The 17,267-nt window shown below is 39.1% G+C and overlaps 1 protein-coding gene across 1 annotated transcript in view; it reads right to left on the bottom strand.

Moving 5' to 3' along the window:
- The window catches only part of RFX8 (regulatory factor X8), a 104,747-nt gene that overhangs the window by 79,778 nt on the left and 7,702 nt on the right, over window positions 1–17,267 (bottom strand). Inside the window, exons 2-4 of the mRNA XM_020987845.2 lie at window positions 16,770–16,893; window positions 7,164–7,225; window positions 4,214–4,300 (exon numbers count right to left, since the gene is read on the bottom strand). Of these exons, the coding sequence (XP_020843504.1) occupies window positions 4,214–4,300; window positions 7,164–7,225; window positions 16,770–16,893 (273 nt within the window). The remainder of the gene's footprint in view (window positions 1–4,213; window positions 4,301–7,163; window positions 7,226–16,769; window positions 16,894–17,267) is intronic.

The following is a 17,267-nucleotide window of genomic DNA, read 5'->3' as shown; positions in this document are numbered from 1 at the left end:
TGTCATTTCTCTCTAATTAGATTGACAATTCTTTCACTACAGGGACTGTCTTCTTTTTCTTTATATCCTTGGTGCAACGAACATAAGTGTCATGCTCCTGAGCCCTGCTAGGTTCAGAGCAATTAAAGACAGTTCCAATAGGCACACAGTTTCAGCTAAACCTGAAGTCAGGGTCATCACAGACTATTCCTGAACAGCTGTTCTATTAGCTATTAACTACAGCACGTGAGAAACCCCAAAGAGGAAAACATCCTCCTGGCACTGTCTTGTTTGCTTTTGACAAGGGTCGGTGCTTTAGCAGAGTACAACGGCACACGCAGAATAAGGCACCCAAGACCATCTCAGTCACATGCCTTTCTATCACCAGAATTCCACTATTCTCTTCCTCACCCTCTCCCCAGACTGCAGTTCTTTCGTGACAATTCGAAAGGGCCAATCATGTTTTCACTAGTAGTAATTACACTGTCTCTCCAACTTTAATATACTAACTATACAGTTTCACGATAGTAGGCAGAAATTAAATTCCACTTAATTAAACTTAACAAGCATTTGTGAAGCAAAGATAATGTGTGAGATTTTAGGGATAAAAAGATACAAGTGAAATAGTCCCTACTTTCAAGAAGCTTATATTCTACTGAGAGAATACAACATAAATGGAGTGGATTAATCTCTAAGGTCCCTCTAAGCTCTAAATGTACATTCCTATTAACCCATGAATATGTGTACAGATAAGAAAATACAAAGTATATATAAGGTAAATTCAAAAGACATCTAGGAAGTGATCTCAAGCTGGTGAGAGGACTAACAACTGGGTAATCAGAAATAAAAGTGGCATTTGAGCTGATGCTTAAGAGAAACTAGGGATTCTAAAAGGTAAAGGTGAGTAGGGAGAGCATTTGGGCCATAAAAGACACCCTGTACAAAGGCATAGAAGCAAGAGAAGGAAAGTCATGAATGAGGAATAGCAATCAGCCCAGTTCATCTGGAACATAGAGTACATTAGGGGGAAAGAGTAGAAAATAAGTTTGGAAGGATAGGTTGGCACCAGATTGTGAAGGGATTTAAATGCCAAGGTTGGGGCTTTGTGTTGTATCCTAGAGGTAATAAGGAGTCACTGAAGCTTCTGGATCAGAGAAGTAATAGGGTCATATAAGAATACCCATTTGGCAACAATATGGACAGTGGATTGGAAATGAAAGATGGTAAAGCAGAGAGAACAATTAGGAGGCTATTGCGATAGCCCAGGTGAAAGGTGATAAAGTGAACTAAGACGGCAGCTATGCAAGTGAAGGGAAGGGGTTGGATATCAAAGTGGTTGTGAATATAGAATTGAAAAGACATCTATTGACTATATGGGAATGTGAAGGGGAATATACAGATGTATATATGTGATGACTTTAAGGTGGCAAACATGGTTGACTGGGAGGATAGAGATACTCTCAATAGAAATAAAGAAGTTAGGAAGGGAGTCGGGTTGAGGAAGAGACAAAATGGGTTTGGTTTTGGACATACTGAGTTTGGGATGCTGATGGAACGTGTGGGCAGAGATATCCAGCAGGCAGTTGGCACCTCGGGATTGGAATTCAGGAGAGAGATGAGTGCTAGATAGACAGATTTTACTGCAGCCTACTTGTTGGTTATAATTAAACTCAAGGGACCAAGTGAAAATACAGAGAGAAAAGAAAAGAGGGTTTGGTACAAAACCCTGGGGACAAACCCAGCTCAACAGTCAAATTTGTTCCATTCTGGATCTCAGCTTCGTTACCTTTCCTATGTTGTTAATATTACATGTTCAAAAAATAATTTCTAATTCATGCATTACAAGGCAGCTTGGGAGAAACAAGTAAAAGTCACAGACTCTGGACTCAAGGAACTTTAACAGCTGGAGTGATAAAATATATACACTGTATTATGATTATCATATGTTATAATATAATAATACAGTATAATAATAGTGTGTTATAATATGATGTATGTTACATATAACATATAGGATAATAGTAATAATAATAGGCAGAAAGGTATAAGGGATTGAGAGCCAACCTTGGAGTAAGGAATTAAGGAAGATTTAAGTTTTGTTTCTAACTCTGTTGATCCTAGGCCTCTCAGGCCCCAGACAACTTTGTTAGATGATAACTTGCAGATAGATGTTCATTGGTAGAAGGGGTTTCCTCACTGAGGATTCTCTACACCAGCAAGACTAAAGATCCGGAAAAGAAGACAATAAGGAAAATATTTCACATTTGAATCTCATGGCAAGCAAACTGGCCTAGACCAAAACAGTTATCTAGTCAATTATGGCTTCATAATATGAAAAAATTAACTCATGTGGTGATTTCTTTTTTAGCTTTTGTTCAACTTTCCTTTGCTTGAATACTGCTATGAGAAAATGAAGAAGCATGTGACAAAAATCATGGGCAGAATGAAAAAAATAACACAAATGGTTCCCAAGAACATTAAAAAAGATTATTTTCTCTTAAAAAAAGTATGTAAGTGCTATATAAATGGTATAAAGTTCTTTTATTCATTTAAAAATCACTTATTAAGGATCTACTTATGTGAAGAGTACTGTAAGAAATACAAATTTAATTAGGACATAACATCTACTCTATTGGAGCTTACAATCTAGTGTAAGAATCTGGAGAAGGGAGATAACACTTTGGGCTACAAAGTTCAGGGAAGAAGACTTCAAGGGGAGGTGGTAATTAAGACAGTCCATGAAAGATGGCTATTATTTGGAAAGACTGACAGGAAAAGGAAGGGCATTCACAAAGAGATGGAAATGCATATGACATATTTTGAGATATGATGGAATTGAAGCTCAAAGACTTCTGAGTCTCTGAAGTGACTTATCTATGGTTGAACTGCTATTAATTGTTGGAGGCTGGATTTGAACCCTAGTCTTTCTTGACTTCAAGTCCATTACTCTTTTCATTACAACATATTATTATACACACAAGGGAAAATAGAAGTTGTGGAAGTGAATTCAGTCTCCAAGAAGGAGGAGAAATGGGCCAGGAAGAAAACCTTGGAATGCACATAAATTTAAGGGTCAAGATGCAAAAGAGGGGCCACCACATGAGAAAGAGGAGGAGCAGTCAGGGAGGGGAAAAGTTGGATAAAGTGTATCACATAGGGTACAGTGGGAAACAGTTTTAGAAATCTGTAGAGTGTAAGCTCTTTGAAAGCAGAGGCTATTTCACTTTTGTCTCTATATCCCCACAAAACACACACACAAAACACAGCATAGTGGCAGTAGGTACTATATAAATGCTTGTCGATTAATTGTTTACAAAGGAGAAAGTATCTCTTCTCAAATTCTACTGAGTTATCAAAAAGAATTAAGACTAAGAAAAGACTTTGTTGTTCAGGAAACTGATGGTGACTTCTGATAGTCACAAGAGAGCTTTACAAGTGGTATTCTTGGGAAATTCTTTGGGTATTCTTTGGGAAAAGTGTAAACTATCAGGTTGAAAGCCTTCCCTATAGGCAAGATAAGTAGAATCACTGTGTAGGAAAAACAGTGCTAAGATTTTAGGATTTAGAGCTAGAAAGAATCTTACTGGTCATGGATCCTGAAGGGGTCCACAGATGGATGTCAGAGGGTCTGTAAACTTGGGTGGGAAAAACCCTAACTGTATCTTCATTTTTCACTACTTCTAACTGAAATTTAGCATTGACTTCAATTGTTTAACAACAATTTTCCGAAAGTGAGGATCGTGATGCAAAAAAAAAAAAGTTAAGAACCTCTGATCTAGACCAGTCCCTTTGTTTTACAGAAGATGAAATCGAGATTTTTAAAGGTTAAGTGGACTGTTGGAAGTTCCACAGATAATAAATAATAAAGTTACTTGGGATATGAACACAGAATATCTGACTCCAAATCCAGGGTTCACTACACTAGAATTGGGTGAGGGTTTTGTGAACTGAATAGGTACAGTAGCTGAGTATAAAGCATTTAAACTTAGCTCTAAAATTAGCCATAATCACAATCCTTCTGGGTGGTTCTCATCATAAGAGTAGGATTCATTTAGAGGGACAGGAGAAAGGAAGGCATTCCAGGTAAGGCAAATAGTGTGAGGAAAGACAGAGGTAGGCTTACATATGGTATATTCTGGTTGGAGCAGTTGGTTAATGTTCAGGCAGAGTGGGGGATAAGGTTGGAAAAGCAGGCTAGAACTTCCAACAGGACTAGAGGAACCCAAACACTGACCTGTGATACTTTTTTTCACTCAGCAAATAGCAATACTGGTCATAGAAGTAGGAACCTTTCTTGATGCAGATTCCATCATAGTGGTACCTGAAAAAAATATTATTTTAAGAGGTCTTCTGAAAGATAGACTATATTTGTAGTGGCAAATTAATCATCAAGCCCTGTTCCTCCTACTGGTAGAAGGAATTTTCTCTTTAGGAGTTCTCTACACCAGTGAAATCAAAGTCCAGAAAGAAGAAAATCAAATAATAATTCATATTTATGGAAAAGTGACATACACTAAGTGCCAATCAATGATATACACAAAAAGTGTCACAGTTTATTTGTTCACTCAACAACCACTTATTAAGTATCTACCAATGTGATATAACCGATGTCAAACTGCTTACCTTTTTAGGGAGGGGGGAGGGAGGGAGAAAAATTTGAACTCAAACAATTTTTAAATGGATGTTAAAAACAGTCTTTACATGCAATTGGAAAAAATAATTTTTAAAAAAAAGTATCTACCATGTGCAGTACACTGTAGCAAATACAAAGATAATTAAGACAATCTCTCCTCTCCTGGAGCTTACAATCTGGTATAAGAATTTGGAGGAGGGAGATGTCACTAAGAGGCTTGGAAGGTCAAAGAAGGCCTCAAGAGGAGGTGGTAATTCAGTCAAGCCTTAAAGAACAAATTTTATTTGGCAAAGTAACTTGATTAACTACAGCTTTGGAGCCCTTTTCTTAATGTTGTCACTCAATCTATTTGTCATTTAAAAACAAAACAAAACCAAACAGGTTAAGGTCACTTGAGCTTGTGAGTTCTGAGAGGAAGCAGGGTTAAAATCAAATGGGTGTCCACATTAAGTCCAACGCCAATATGGTGAGTCCCGAGGGGCCCTAAGCCCTAGCAGGCTGCCTAAGGAGAGGAGAATGGCCCAGGTTGGAAACAGAGCAGGTAAATGCTCTCATGTGGATTAGCAGTGGGCTCGTACCCATACTTCCAGCCTGTCTCAAAAAACATACAAACACAAAGATTTCAGCACTACCTAAACCTTTCTGTTAGGGACAAGCAACACTGGATTATGTCACCTTCTGCACCCAAGAAATTCATGTTCTACCCTGCCTCCTTAATTCTTCCCCCAGAGATCTGGAGATCTAGAGAGAAGTCAGGAGAGAAAGGGAGGCCCCCAGTGTGCCACTGCCATTGTTTTTTGGAGGGAAGCAGGACTGGAGATTCCCTGAACTGGTAATGGTTAATGGCCTCCCAAATGCTATTCAGAAAATATGGTTCTTTTTCTTCCAGGCAGGGTTAGAGTTTGATCATAATTTCTGGATCTTGTAGGGATTTGGAAAATGGACTATTAAAAGCAGAACCAAAAGAATAATATGTCCCATGACTATAGCAGCATAAATGAAAAGATCACAAAAAAGGAGGACAGATCCTGAGTAACTAAAAAACCAGTAATGGCTTCACAGGACAGATCATGAAGCATATTGCATAATATATATGTATATTATATAATATCCTATTCTCAAGGAGCCTGGGTGACTGGTAGAATGATAGTACCATCAACAGAAAGGCATAGAGGAGAGGCGGATTTAGCACTATTTTATTATTGGTTTACCAGTTAACTACTAGTGCCCTCTGTCTCAACAATCTTGCATTTAACTTCTCCCTCTCTCTCCCCCCACATATTATATTAGATATGTTTATATTTATTCACTTCATATTTATGCTGTGAGTATTTTATATGTATTTTATTGTTCACCCATTAGAATGTTAAGTTCCTTTGGAACAGAGATTGTTTTTTCCTTTGTACTTGTATCCCCAGTGCCTAGCCCAATAGCTGGTGCAAAGCAAGCATATCATAAATACTTTTTCTTTGTTTGATACCTCCTCCTTTTGACAGAGTGATAGGAGACTACCAGTATGTTATGTTGTATACACTAACTGTGGTCACTGTATGTTTTGGCTTAATTGTTTTTGTTATAAGGGAAAGTTCAATTCCAGGTAGGGCAAGGAGGTATTTCTAGAAATGACTGTGATGTAAAGACAAAAAGTATTAATACAACTTTGTTTTAAAAGAGAATAAGAAATAGGAAGGAAGGAGGGAAGAAGAAGGAAGGATGGATGGAAGGAAAGAAGGAAGGAAGGGAGAGAGAAAAGGAAGGAAGGAAGGAAAGAAAACTGTCTACTCAGTTAAGGTATCAATAAAGCAAAAACATTTCTGTTTCTTTGCCCAGTATTTGACTAATTTAGCAACTGCCACCAATTCTTTTCGTTTTCCTGTTAGAAGGGAAGAGCACATTCCTTTTCTTAACTCAGGCCTTTTTCACTACCTTCCTTTCAGTCTTGATTTGAAACAACCAATAAGTAATACTTGAGAACCATCATATTCCATGATTCATAGGATAACATCTGAATGTCCTGTTGTACTTAGAATTTTTGGTTAGAAGATTTGAGTCTAGAAACCCAGGTTCAAAGACCTCTGGTTCTATTCAAATATGCCAATTAATTGAGCATTTTGGAACTATGCCAGTTACCTCAACTAATACTCTGGTTCTAAGAACATTAAAACAATTCAATCTTTCTTTGATTGAATAGGTTTAAATAGTCAAATAAACTATAGGATTTACATATGTACATGTTTAGTATCCTAAAACATCTGAAAATTTTAGTGCTTTGTACCTGTAGCAAAAATCAAAAAACATTTCCCTCTCTCAAACAAAACAAAACAAAAACCCAACAATCCTAAGAAATTGAACAACTGTACACATGTAATAAATCTTGCTTCTGGAGAAAGGCTACATTTCTTTAAGTCACCTTTAAAGTCATCTAAGATTTAATTGGCATTAAATTTTACAAACATTTCTCTTTGATAAGTGTTTTCTTCTTCTTCCATATCCATTCTGGGGTTTCCCAAAGTGCTATATTTTATGGTTTTTAAATAAAAAACAACATTACCTGGTACTTCCTCTTGTGCCCAGCCTCCTGGTACCAAGATCCGGAAAAACTAAGTGCACAAGCTAAAAAGAAGGAAAAATCTGAAGTTGGTTGTCAGGATATTCATCAGACAGACCCAGCGCCCATTCCCCTCTAATATTTGTTTTTGTACTCTGTTGCATCTCATGAAAATACTTACAATTTCAGTCCTAAATACTCATCAAACAGCAGCCTACTAAATTACATTGCTCTTTCCCTTTCAGATCCTCTCAGCTGTTCTTTGCATTTAAATTCTATTTGATGTGACACTGTTACTAAGCAAAAGGATCCATTTAAAGAACACAATAACAACTGCCCAGAAACCCCTCAGTTTGCTCTAGTTTCCTAATTAGAAGAGGAACTTACTGCCAAGTGTGCCCTGGAAATGGAGAACTTGGAGTAGGAGGGTGCGGGCGGGGAGGTGGCTTTAAAAGGGGTGGGGGGATCAAAATAAAATAAAGCATCGAAGGAAGACCGTGAGGAAGCATCCAAAGGGGATCATGTTTCTTGTTTCTCCTACAATTCCCTCCATGCTCATGCAACATTCTTTTCTGTTTAGTTCCATGTTGCCTGACCTTTTTTTCGTTACCACTCCACACTGTGAGTTTCGACAAAAGCGCTGTGGATTCTATTTCCTCTCTGGCTCGTGTAAGCACCTGAAGTTTGGCCATAAGAAAGCAGGGTGTGAACCAGGGTAAATGCTGACATGTAGTGAGGGGAAATGAAAGGAGTTAGGGGCAATCAGGGATGATCTCTTTTTGTTTTTGTTTTTGTTCTTTAATGAGTAATAAGCTCCTAGAGGAAAACAAAAGAAGTCTAAAAAGAATAAGAGAAAAATTAGGAAACTAGAAAAAGAGAAGAATTAACTAGCTCTGAATGCAGAATTCTTCTGGTATAGTGGGGAAAGCACTGACTTGGAGTCAGAGGGTCTGAATTCAAACCTTGACTTTCAACAAGTCATATCACTTCTTCAGGCCTCTTTCCTCACAGAAGAGAACAGAAGGAAGCACAGAAGATAAGCAGAACAGTTTTTGGAAGCAATATGTGGAATTTATTCTCTATTTTAAAAAGCTGATTGGTGTAAAATAGAGATTCATGGTTTCATATAAAATCCCCTTTTTGTGTTCTACATTTTATATGGAAATGCTATTTTTTTCAGTGTTCAAAATTAAAAAAGGAAAAAAGGAAATGAAATTAAGAGGTAATCTGAAGGTATATAAAAAGAGTTGTTTTGTTGTTATTGATGATGATGATGATGATGATGACATAGCACTGAGGTATAGATGATATAGGTAATAATAGGTGGTGCAGTGGATAGACAGCCGGGCCTGGAATTAGGAAGACTCATCTTCCTGAGTCCAAATCAGACCTCCGATACTTATTAATTGTGTGACCCTGGGCAAGTCACTTAATCTTGTTTGCCACAGTTTCTTCATCTATAAAATGAGCTTGGGGAAGGAAATGGCACACTATTCTGATATTTTTGCCAAGAAAAACCCCCAAAAAATTTGCAAAGAATTCACAAAGAATCGAGTATGACTGATAATGACTGAACAAAAACATAGATAATACAATGAATAATCGAATTAACTAAAAAAAAAGATCTTGGCAAGCTGAAAGTATACCAAATCTAATAGTATGAATTATTAAGGATAAATATAAGGTCTTGATAAATATTAATGTAAAGATCTCCACATTAGACCTATTCTGAAACCTCCTCTGGGCATGTAGATTAGCCTGGGTTCTGAAAGCATATGCTAGCAGAACATAAGCTCTGACTGGTTCAGTGAAGTTATAAAATCCTCAAGTAGAGGTCTCACAATAGGCTATATGTCTACAAGGATAGATCATAGGATCATAGATTTAGACCTTGAAGAAACTTTAGAGGTCATCTAGTCCAACTCCCTTATTTCATAAATTACAAAACTGAGGCTCAAAGAGGCTTCTGCAGCTTCTGTGCTAATATCCACTGCAGGAGTCAAAGAAGGAAAGAAATTTCAGGAAGAACTAGGTAATCTCCTCTCAAATAAAGAGGCTAAGTGGTGTGCGTTAGGTTGTACAGGTAATAAGAGACAGAGCCAGGACTGGAACTCAGGTTCATTGAATCCAAATTCATCATTCTTTCCATTGTACCATGTTGCCTAAATATGGAAAGGTTAATTCATCACCAGAGATTTGGTCACCAAACAAAAGATTTGTTTTGGCCACAGTGATACATGCAGCAGTCAAAAATACAAAATAGCCTTCAGTCTTCTGTGAGCCCTTCCACTGCCACAAAGACAGTGGTGGAATGGTGGAAAGCACTTGTATTTTTAAACCACCTGAAAACAGAAATTTAACTGCTGGTTCTTTTTTTTGAGTTTAGGGTTTTTTTAGGTAATGGGGATTAAGTCGCTTGTCCAGGGTCACACAGCTAGTAAGTGTCTGAGGCTGCATTTGAACTCAGGTTCCTCCTGACTCCAGGCCCAGCACTCTATCCATCGTACCACCTATTTATCCCTGGTGCTCTTAATGTGCTATTTTTGTCCAATGACCAATGGGGTTGACACACTGTTCAGGGAATTATTATAATGAAACTATGTTATAGTGGGGATTCCTTTTTTAGACTAAATGTCTTCCTTTGCAGACTAAATTCTGCTTTAAACACAAATTTAAATTCTGCAATTCTTTGAAATGAACACTATCCATAATAGCATTCTATTAATGAAATGAACCTGGAAGACATGAAGATGTTATGATTAAATGTAAGGATGGCTGGTAGGTTCTCCTTGGAAAAGAAAAGAAAATATTTGGTAGAAATGGTTTCATTGTGCACCTAAAGGTAACAAGACATCATTTCATGGGATACTTAGACATCTCTCCCTCCTGTGCTCACAATGAGCACAAAGTAATCTATCATCACAGAGATAATGGCAGTTTCTGCACCAAAATCCATTGCAGGGTCAAAGAAGTAGAGGTATTATGTGAAGAAATGGATAATATTTTTCAAAATAAGTTAATATATAAATTGAGACTCAGTGACTTCGATGTCAAATGGGTACAGGGAAGCATCTTATCTTTTCCCATAGCTGTTGGAAAATATTCATTCAATGTCAGGATTAAGAAATCAAAGAAACCAAAAGCTAAGATCACTAATTATTACTAAATGTGTCTGTGGATTATAGATTAAGAAACCACCATATGTGGCAAGAACTATCACAAAAAAAAAGAAAGAAGTTAACTATATTTTAATAGGCAAGCAAAGTTAGAGATATAGCAGTCACTTCAGGATTAGCTCTCTGTCTATACTCAGATTGTGTACTAGTTGGACTGAATGTCAAAGTAAGCATCAAATTAGAAGACTAAAAATGAGAAGACACTGTATGCAATCACAATTTCAATTTAATCTATTTAAATGAGCTCATCACTTTGAAACATAGGCAATGGATAAGATTAAAGACATTGGTTCTAATATCCTTTCTTTCTTATCCATTTGTCCACAGAATTTTTACAAAGAGTTCCTTTGCAGATCAAGGCCAGCAAATGGAAAAGCTCCCTGGTGATGGGTGTAGGGAGAATTAAAAGGATATCTGCCAAATCCAGGACTTTATATAGGTCAACAATCAACACAAATTTATTAAGCACACATTATATGCTAGGTACTATTCCAGGCACAGTAGGCACAAATAAAAAAAAAATGAAATGCTCCCTACTGGCAAGAAGTTTTTGGACTAAGGAACAGAGGAGACAAAGACATGTTTAGGCTTTAGCAATACCAAGTCCATGGTGAGCCCCCATCCTGTGTCCTCTCAGCTACTACACTTGATGTGGACCCTACGTGTTTTAATGCCAGTAGAGAAGGGTATAATAAGCTTTATTTTTTTTGTCTGGGGTGGGGTTGAGGGGTGGGGGTTTGGGGACTCAGGAGCGAGAGAGTCTCTCTTTATGCCCTGGATTGAGTTGCTTTTATTTTCTTACACTTCCAGTACATACTATAGACTAAAGACAAAATCAATTTTAAAGTGGACATAATCCTTCTCTCTAATAGGGGAGACAAGTACATTTTGTTGATGTTCAGTTGTTCGGCTATGTTGAACTCTTCATCACCCCATGGACCACAGTACACCAGGCCCTTCTGTCCTCCATTGTCTACCGAAGTCTGTCCAAGCTCATGTTTCTTGCTTCCATGAAATGATTTATCCCTCTCATCCTCTGCCATACCCTTTTCCTTTTTCCTTCAGTCTTTCCCAACATCAGGGTCTTTTCCAAAGAGCCCCATCTTGTCATTATGAGGCCAAAGTATTTAAGCTTCAGCTTCAGTATTTGTCTTTCCAATGAATAATCAGAGTTAATTTCCTTAACTGTTAATTGATCTGATCTCCAATAAGTACATACATAAATATACGTAGAATTAAAATTAAGAGAATAAATACAAAGTATTTAAATACAAGATAGGCTGGTAGTTAAGGCTTTAGAAGTTGGTGGGTGGGAATCAAGAAAGGTTTCATACAGAAGGTAGTATATAAATTGCATTGTAACCCCTGTCCCAAAGCCCATTGGTATGGCCTCCCTCCTGGTTGGTGGAGATGAATGCCCTAAGCTGTTTGAGGGATGGGATGGAATTGTCAAGGCAGGAGAGTTCCATACTTCTTCAGTCCTCTTTGGGACTCTTCAAGCTCCATTTTTCTTCGGCATTCTTCAAGTTTCGAGTCATTTTGGGAGCTTCTGGCTTCCAGCTCTAAGAAGGAAGGTGGAAGAGGCCAACCCTACTTTAAGTTGTTGAAGTAAAAGACTCTAGGAAGACATGAGAGGAGCTGGCAGTTCCATGATGTCTGACCTCCAGCTTACTATCCCAGAGGCTCTGGGGAGTTCCCCTTAAGGACACTCTCTCTTGATTAAATTGAACTATCTCACTCTCAATGGGAGAGCCCTTTCACTCTGTATTGTCTGGTATATACTCTCCTACATATACCTTCTCATTTCTTTTTTGCCATGATTTGGATAAATTGATTTCTTCACTATTCACTATGTTCACTGTGGAATTGGTATGCAGTAGGAAAGGGACGCACAGCCTTGGATACAAAGCTTGGGGTCCTTCTACCCTCCCCCCCAATAGTGACAAAGTGATCAGAAGTTAGATGGAACCCAATCATATCCCCTAGACTAACAACATTTAAGGAAGCAGATAGATATGTTCTAGTCTGGTACTCCCTCTCTCTGAGGAGGACAGAGTGGCCTGTGATCCTAACCTCCTTTCTCCTCCTGGCAGGAATGAAACTCTCCCTTGGAGTAGGGCAGGGAGAGAACAGGCTAGAAATTCTATTCTGCCTTCCTTCAAGACCTCTCTACACTTGAGGTCAGCCCTACAGCCACCTGAAGGAAGAGAAGGGTGGGAGAAAACCAGTGAAAAGACATAGAAATATAAGATGGATGTAAGGAACAGAAATGAGCCCAGTTAAACTAGATTACAGACCTAGATGGAGAGTAAAGTCCAATGAGGCTGGAAAAATAAGTGAAGAGCAGACTGTGGAGGGCTTTAAAAGCTTAAGAGAGGTGTCTAATTTTATCCTAGAAGCAATAAGGAGTCACTGGAGCTGAAGGAGGACAGGAATTATGTGATCAGATTTTTAAAACCTAAAAGAATAGAGAAATATTTATTGCTTGCTCTCTTGATCAAAGGGTCTTTAAAGGTCTACATCCTTTTCCTGCAGGCAGAGTTGGGTGTGGTGTATACCATCTTTCATTCAACAAGCATTTGTTGACCACCTACTATGTGCCAGGCAGATAGTGATAAAGATACAAAAAAAAAAAAGAAAAAGAAACTTTTCTTTTCACAAAGAGTTTAATTCTATTAAGGGAAACCATATGTACTTAGCAAATTAAGTATATACAAAGAATATATACAAGTATGTATTAAGTATATATACAAAGCAATTTTCAGAGGGAGGGCACTAGCAACTGGAAGGAATTAGTAGGGATAGAAAGGCTTGGCTTCCTGAAAGAAATAATAATAGCTATAATAGAGAACTAATATAACACTCCAAGGTTTACAAAGAGCTTTGAAATATTATTATACCCACAACTGTTAGGTTAGAAAGTTAGGTACTATTATCTTCATTTTATAGATGAGACAACTGAGACAGGTAGACCTTAGTTGACTTGCCCAAGGTCACACAGCTTATAAGTGCCTGAGGCTAGATTTGAATTCAGGTCTTTCTGACTCCAAGCCCAGTTATCTAGCCTAGACACTAAGCCTTGAAGGAAGCTAGAGATATTATGAGGCAGACATGAATAGGAACCTGGGGGACAGTCTGCACAAAAGCATTAAAAAGGGAGGTAGACTGCTGTGTACAGAGAACAGCAAACATTTTGTCTAGAACATAGAATGCATAAAAGAGAGTGATATGCAATAAGACTGAAAGAAAGTTGGCTAAAGCCCGATTATGAAGGGTTTTAACAACCAAGTGGAGGAAAATATTGTATTCTGGAAGTAAGAGGGGAGACATTGGAGCTTTTTGAGCCGGGAAGTGACATGGTCAGTCCTGTCGGTTAGGAGTATCAACTTGGTATCAGTGGAGGGGAGAAATTGGATGTGATGGCAAGTACAATCCAGTAGGGGGCAACAGTGAACCATGTTTAGGGACATGTTGGCGAAGGTGTAGAGTAGCTCCTTCATGTGGGGCCTTGGGCATAGTCTGCCTGTAGCCCTCCAGGAGGAGACTAGGCTTATTAGTGAGGTTGATATGAACCAAGGGAATTAAGGTCATGTGATGGGAAGAATGCTGGATCTGGAATCAGAGAATATGGGTTCAAATCCCAGGGCTTGCTCCTCACTACCTGTGTGATCTTGGGAAAAATCATTTCACCTCAGTGAGCCTCACTTTCCTCACCTGTGAAATGAGAAGATTCTATGAGATGAGTTGTAAAGTCCTTTCTAACTCTAAATTTATGATCCTATGATTTAAGAGAGCATCAATATTTTTTTAGCTGATGAATTGGAGAAGAAAGACAGTAGGTGGGGAGATCCATTAGGAGGCTATTAAAATATTGCAGGTTTGAGTAGGCAAGAGCTTGAACTAGAATGACTGCAGCATGCCTGGAGAGAAGGGGATGGGTGTGAGAGATGTTAATGAGGTAAAATAGGTGAGACTTGGCAACTGACTAGATGGGGGTGGGGGAAATGAGAGTAAAAAGATGAGAATCACTTCAAGTTGCAAACCTGGGTGACTGGAAGAATGAGAATAAGCTCAACAGAAATAGGGTAATTAGGACGGGGATTGGGTTTGGGCAGAAGGAAATTAGACATGTGGAGTTTGACATGCCCATGCTACATCCAAGTGGAGATGCACAAAGAGGCAGCTGGTCATTCAGGAGGGGGGTTCAGGAGGAAAAAGGATGGTAGATTTGGGAGTAGTTTGCATAGAGCTGATAATTTAACTATGGAGAGTTAATGAGATAAGCAACTCAGAAAATGGAAAGAGAAAAAAGTAGAGGGCTTCCCCTCCCCCACAGAGCCCTGTTCAAAAAAGGATGCAAAGGAAGATTAGTCATTCACATATTGATATAAAATTAATTGGGTTAAATTGTTTTCCTCACAGATAAGGAAATAGGAATTTTGCCCCGGGAGGAAGGATCTAAGTCTGAATCCCAGCTCTCTTCCTTTCAGGGCAGCAGATATCATGTCAACCCAGGAGTCAAGAACACTGAGTTCAAATCCAACCTCAGACACTAGCTGTGTGACCCTGGGCAAGTCACTTAACCCTGTTTGCCTCAGTCTCCTCATCTGTAAAATGAGCTGAAGGAAATGGCAGACCATTCCAGTATTTTTGCCAAGAAAATCCCAAATGAGGGTCAGGAAGAGTTGGACATGACTGAACAACAAAAAAAAAATCTGGTCCTTTTAAGTACTATGTAACCCTGGGCAAAGCACTTCATTCCTTTCCTCATCTGTCAAATGGAGGGGTTAGATCTTTAATGTTCCTTCCAGTTCTAAAACCTATAATCTTGTGATTTCATTAATGTGAATATTACTTCCAGTGGCACAGTCCACCCCTGCTTTCTCACTCTCTACAATTCTTGCCAGTAGAGCCATTGTGGCTATGCCTCCCTTGGCTCCCTTCCTTCTCCCTTCTCTGTGAAGAAATAGGGTGTCTTTGTGAATTTGGGGGGTACAGTTGTGACAGGCTATATTAACTTGGTTAAGGTAAATACTTTTGGCTTTGGGTGGGTGGTTATAGAAGTGTGTGTGGATACTGTCAGGGCCAGAGGTGTATCAGGTACATTTTGCCAATTAGCAGGATCAGGGCACTACTGATTGCAAACCTACCAATTGGCCAAATACATAGAATTGCAAGCATGCCTAGCCAAAGCCCACACACAGCACCCTGGGCCAAAGGTGTCATTCTGGATTGGGGCAGCCCCAGGTAGCTCTGGGATTCTGGTTAGAGCAGATTTGAGGCCAGAAGGCATTAGGCCCAGTCAGATGATGAGTACTGGTTGCCACACATTAAGTCACTCTAATGGCAGCAGAAGAGGTACTTAGTGCCTACTGAACCCAAAGACCCAAAGTCATCACAGACTTCCCAAATGGTGCTACATGTGCTATGAGTCTGGGGGACTGAGTGAACCTAGACGCAGAAAAACTAACGGGGGGGGGGGGCAGGGATCAGGAAGGGTAAGGGTGGAATCCAGACACCACCTGTTCTCCTGGCTGCCTTCCCAAGAGGGTCAACACTCCAGCAGAGCACCCTGACATGCACAGAGAAAGGCAGGCCACCAGGGATTGGGGCTGGCTGGCTACATCCAGAATCCTGTCTCCTTCACATTCTCTTTTCATAATGATTGCTCTGTGCTTGCTTGCAGAAGGGTGAGGGGCTAGTCGCTTTCTTTCTCCTTAAATACCCTGACTGAATGCAGCTGTGGCACTCACCCAGCAAAATAACCCCACCTGCTGCCTTCCCAACAGCTGCCTTTTCCCTTTGTTCTCATGTAGACTTTGGAAGCTGAGAGCTGCCCATTTACTATGAAAACACTTTGTTAGAACTCTGGTTTTCTTATATCCCACTGACATGTTGTAAACTTGACTCTTCTTCATAAATAAATACCCCTGCATAAACCTTTAAGGTAGCTCAGATTTAGAAAGGGGTATATATTCCAGAGGGCTGGCATAATGGCAAACTCATCGGGGTAGGGGTGAGGGGAAAATTCATGGGTGAGAACTTTTCAGGCAGAACTAGTTGAAACAATTGACCTGTATAAGCCAGTGAAGTGTTAAAACAGCAGGAGTGGGTCTGGGGCACAGATGGATTACTGAAATTTATGAGCTACTGGCCAGTGGCGAAAGGAGATCTCCATTTCATATTCTCAACTATGTCCCCAAAGCTGCCTCTCTGTGCACATTCCAAGGTGGCAGAAATTATTTACCATCTCTTGCCTATACCTATGTAAGTTTTCCCAGTGGGTGATGAATCGGACTCACTAAGGGCAAATTAAACTTATCAGACTAATAACAAGTATAAATTCTCATGTCAACTCTGGGAAAAAAATAAAACCAAAAAACCCCTCCGTTTTCTCCTGAGGAATTCTCTTTTTCTCACCTTTACAACCTACCTTCCCAAATGTAGCTGGGTTCACTTGATTCTGAGCATTTTGTCCACAGGTCTCCACATATATCTCATACATTAGACAACGGGGAACACTGTAACCTTCACAAATGCAGAAATTATCAACTAACCTTGAGAAGGGGAGGGTACAAGAAAGAAAACAATGACATCAGTTTCTCTAAAGAAGAAAGTTGGATTAAGAAAAATGACACCGAGACATAAGCAAGTGGGATCCAAACAACATCTATATCTCAGTCAATATATTCTATGGGTTTCAGCTAATATCTACCAAACAATGAAGTGAATTGAATTGAACTACCTAATGTTATTATTTATATTCACTTATTCATCCAGTAACCATTTGTTAAGCCGCCTAGTGTTTGCAGAGCTATGCTAGCATCTGGGGAAGGTCCTTGTCCTCATGCAGCTTGAGCTTATTAAATCAACGCTTCCATCCTCAGTTAAATTAGTGTGAAAAACAAATCCCGTGTGTTTGAAATCGAAC

The sequence above is a fragment of the Phascolarctos cinereus genome, unplaced genomic scaffold (genome assembly GCF_003287225.1).
Source record: "Phascolarctos cinereus isolate Bilbo 61053 unplaced genomic scaffold, phaCin_HiC Scaffold_7;HRSCAF=346, whole genome shotgun sequence".
NCBI classification, from domain to species: domain Eukaryota; kingdom Metazoa; phylum Chordata; class Mammalia; order Diprotodontia; family Phascolarctidae; genus Phascolarctos; species Phascolarctos cinereus.
The sequence above is the reverse complement of the archived record's forward strand: the minus strand, read 5'-3'. Positions and strand labels throughout refer to the sequence as shown.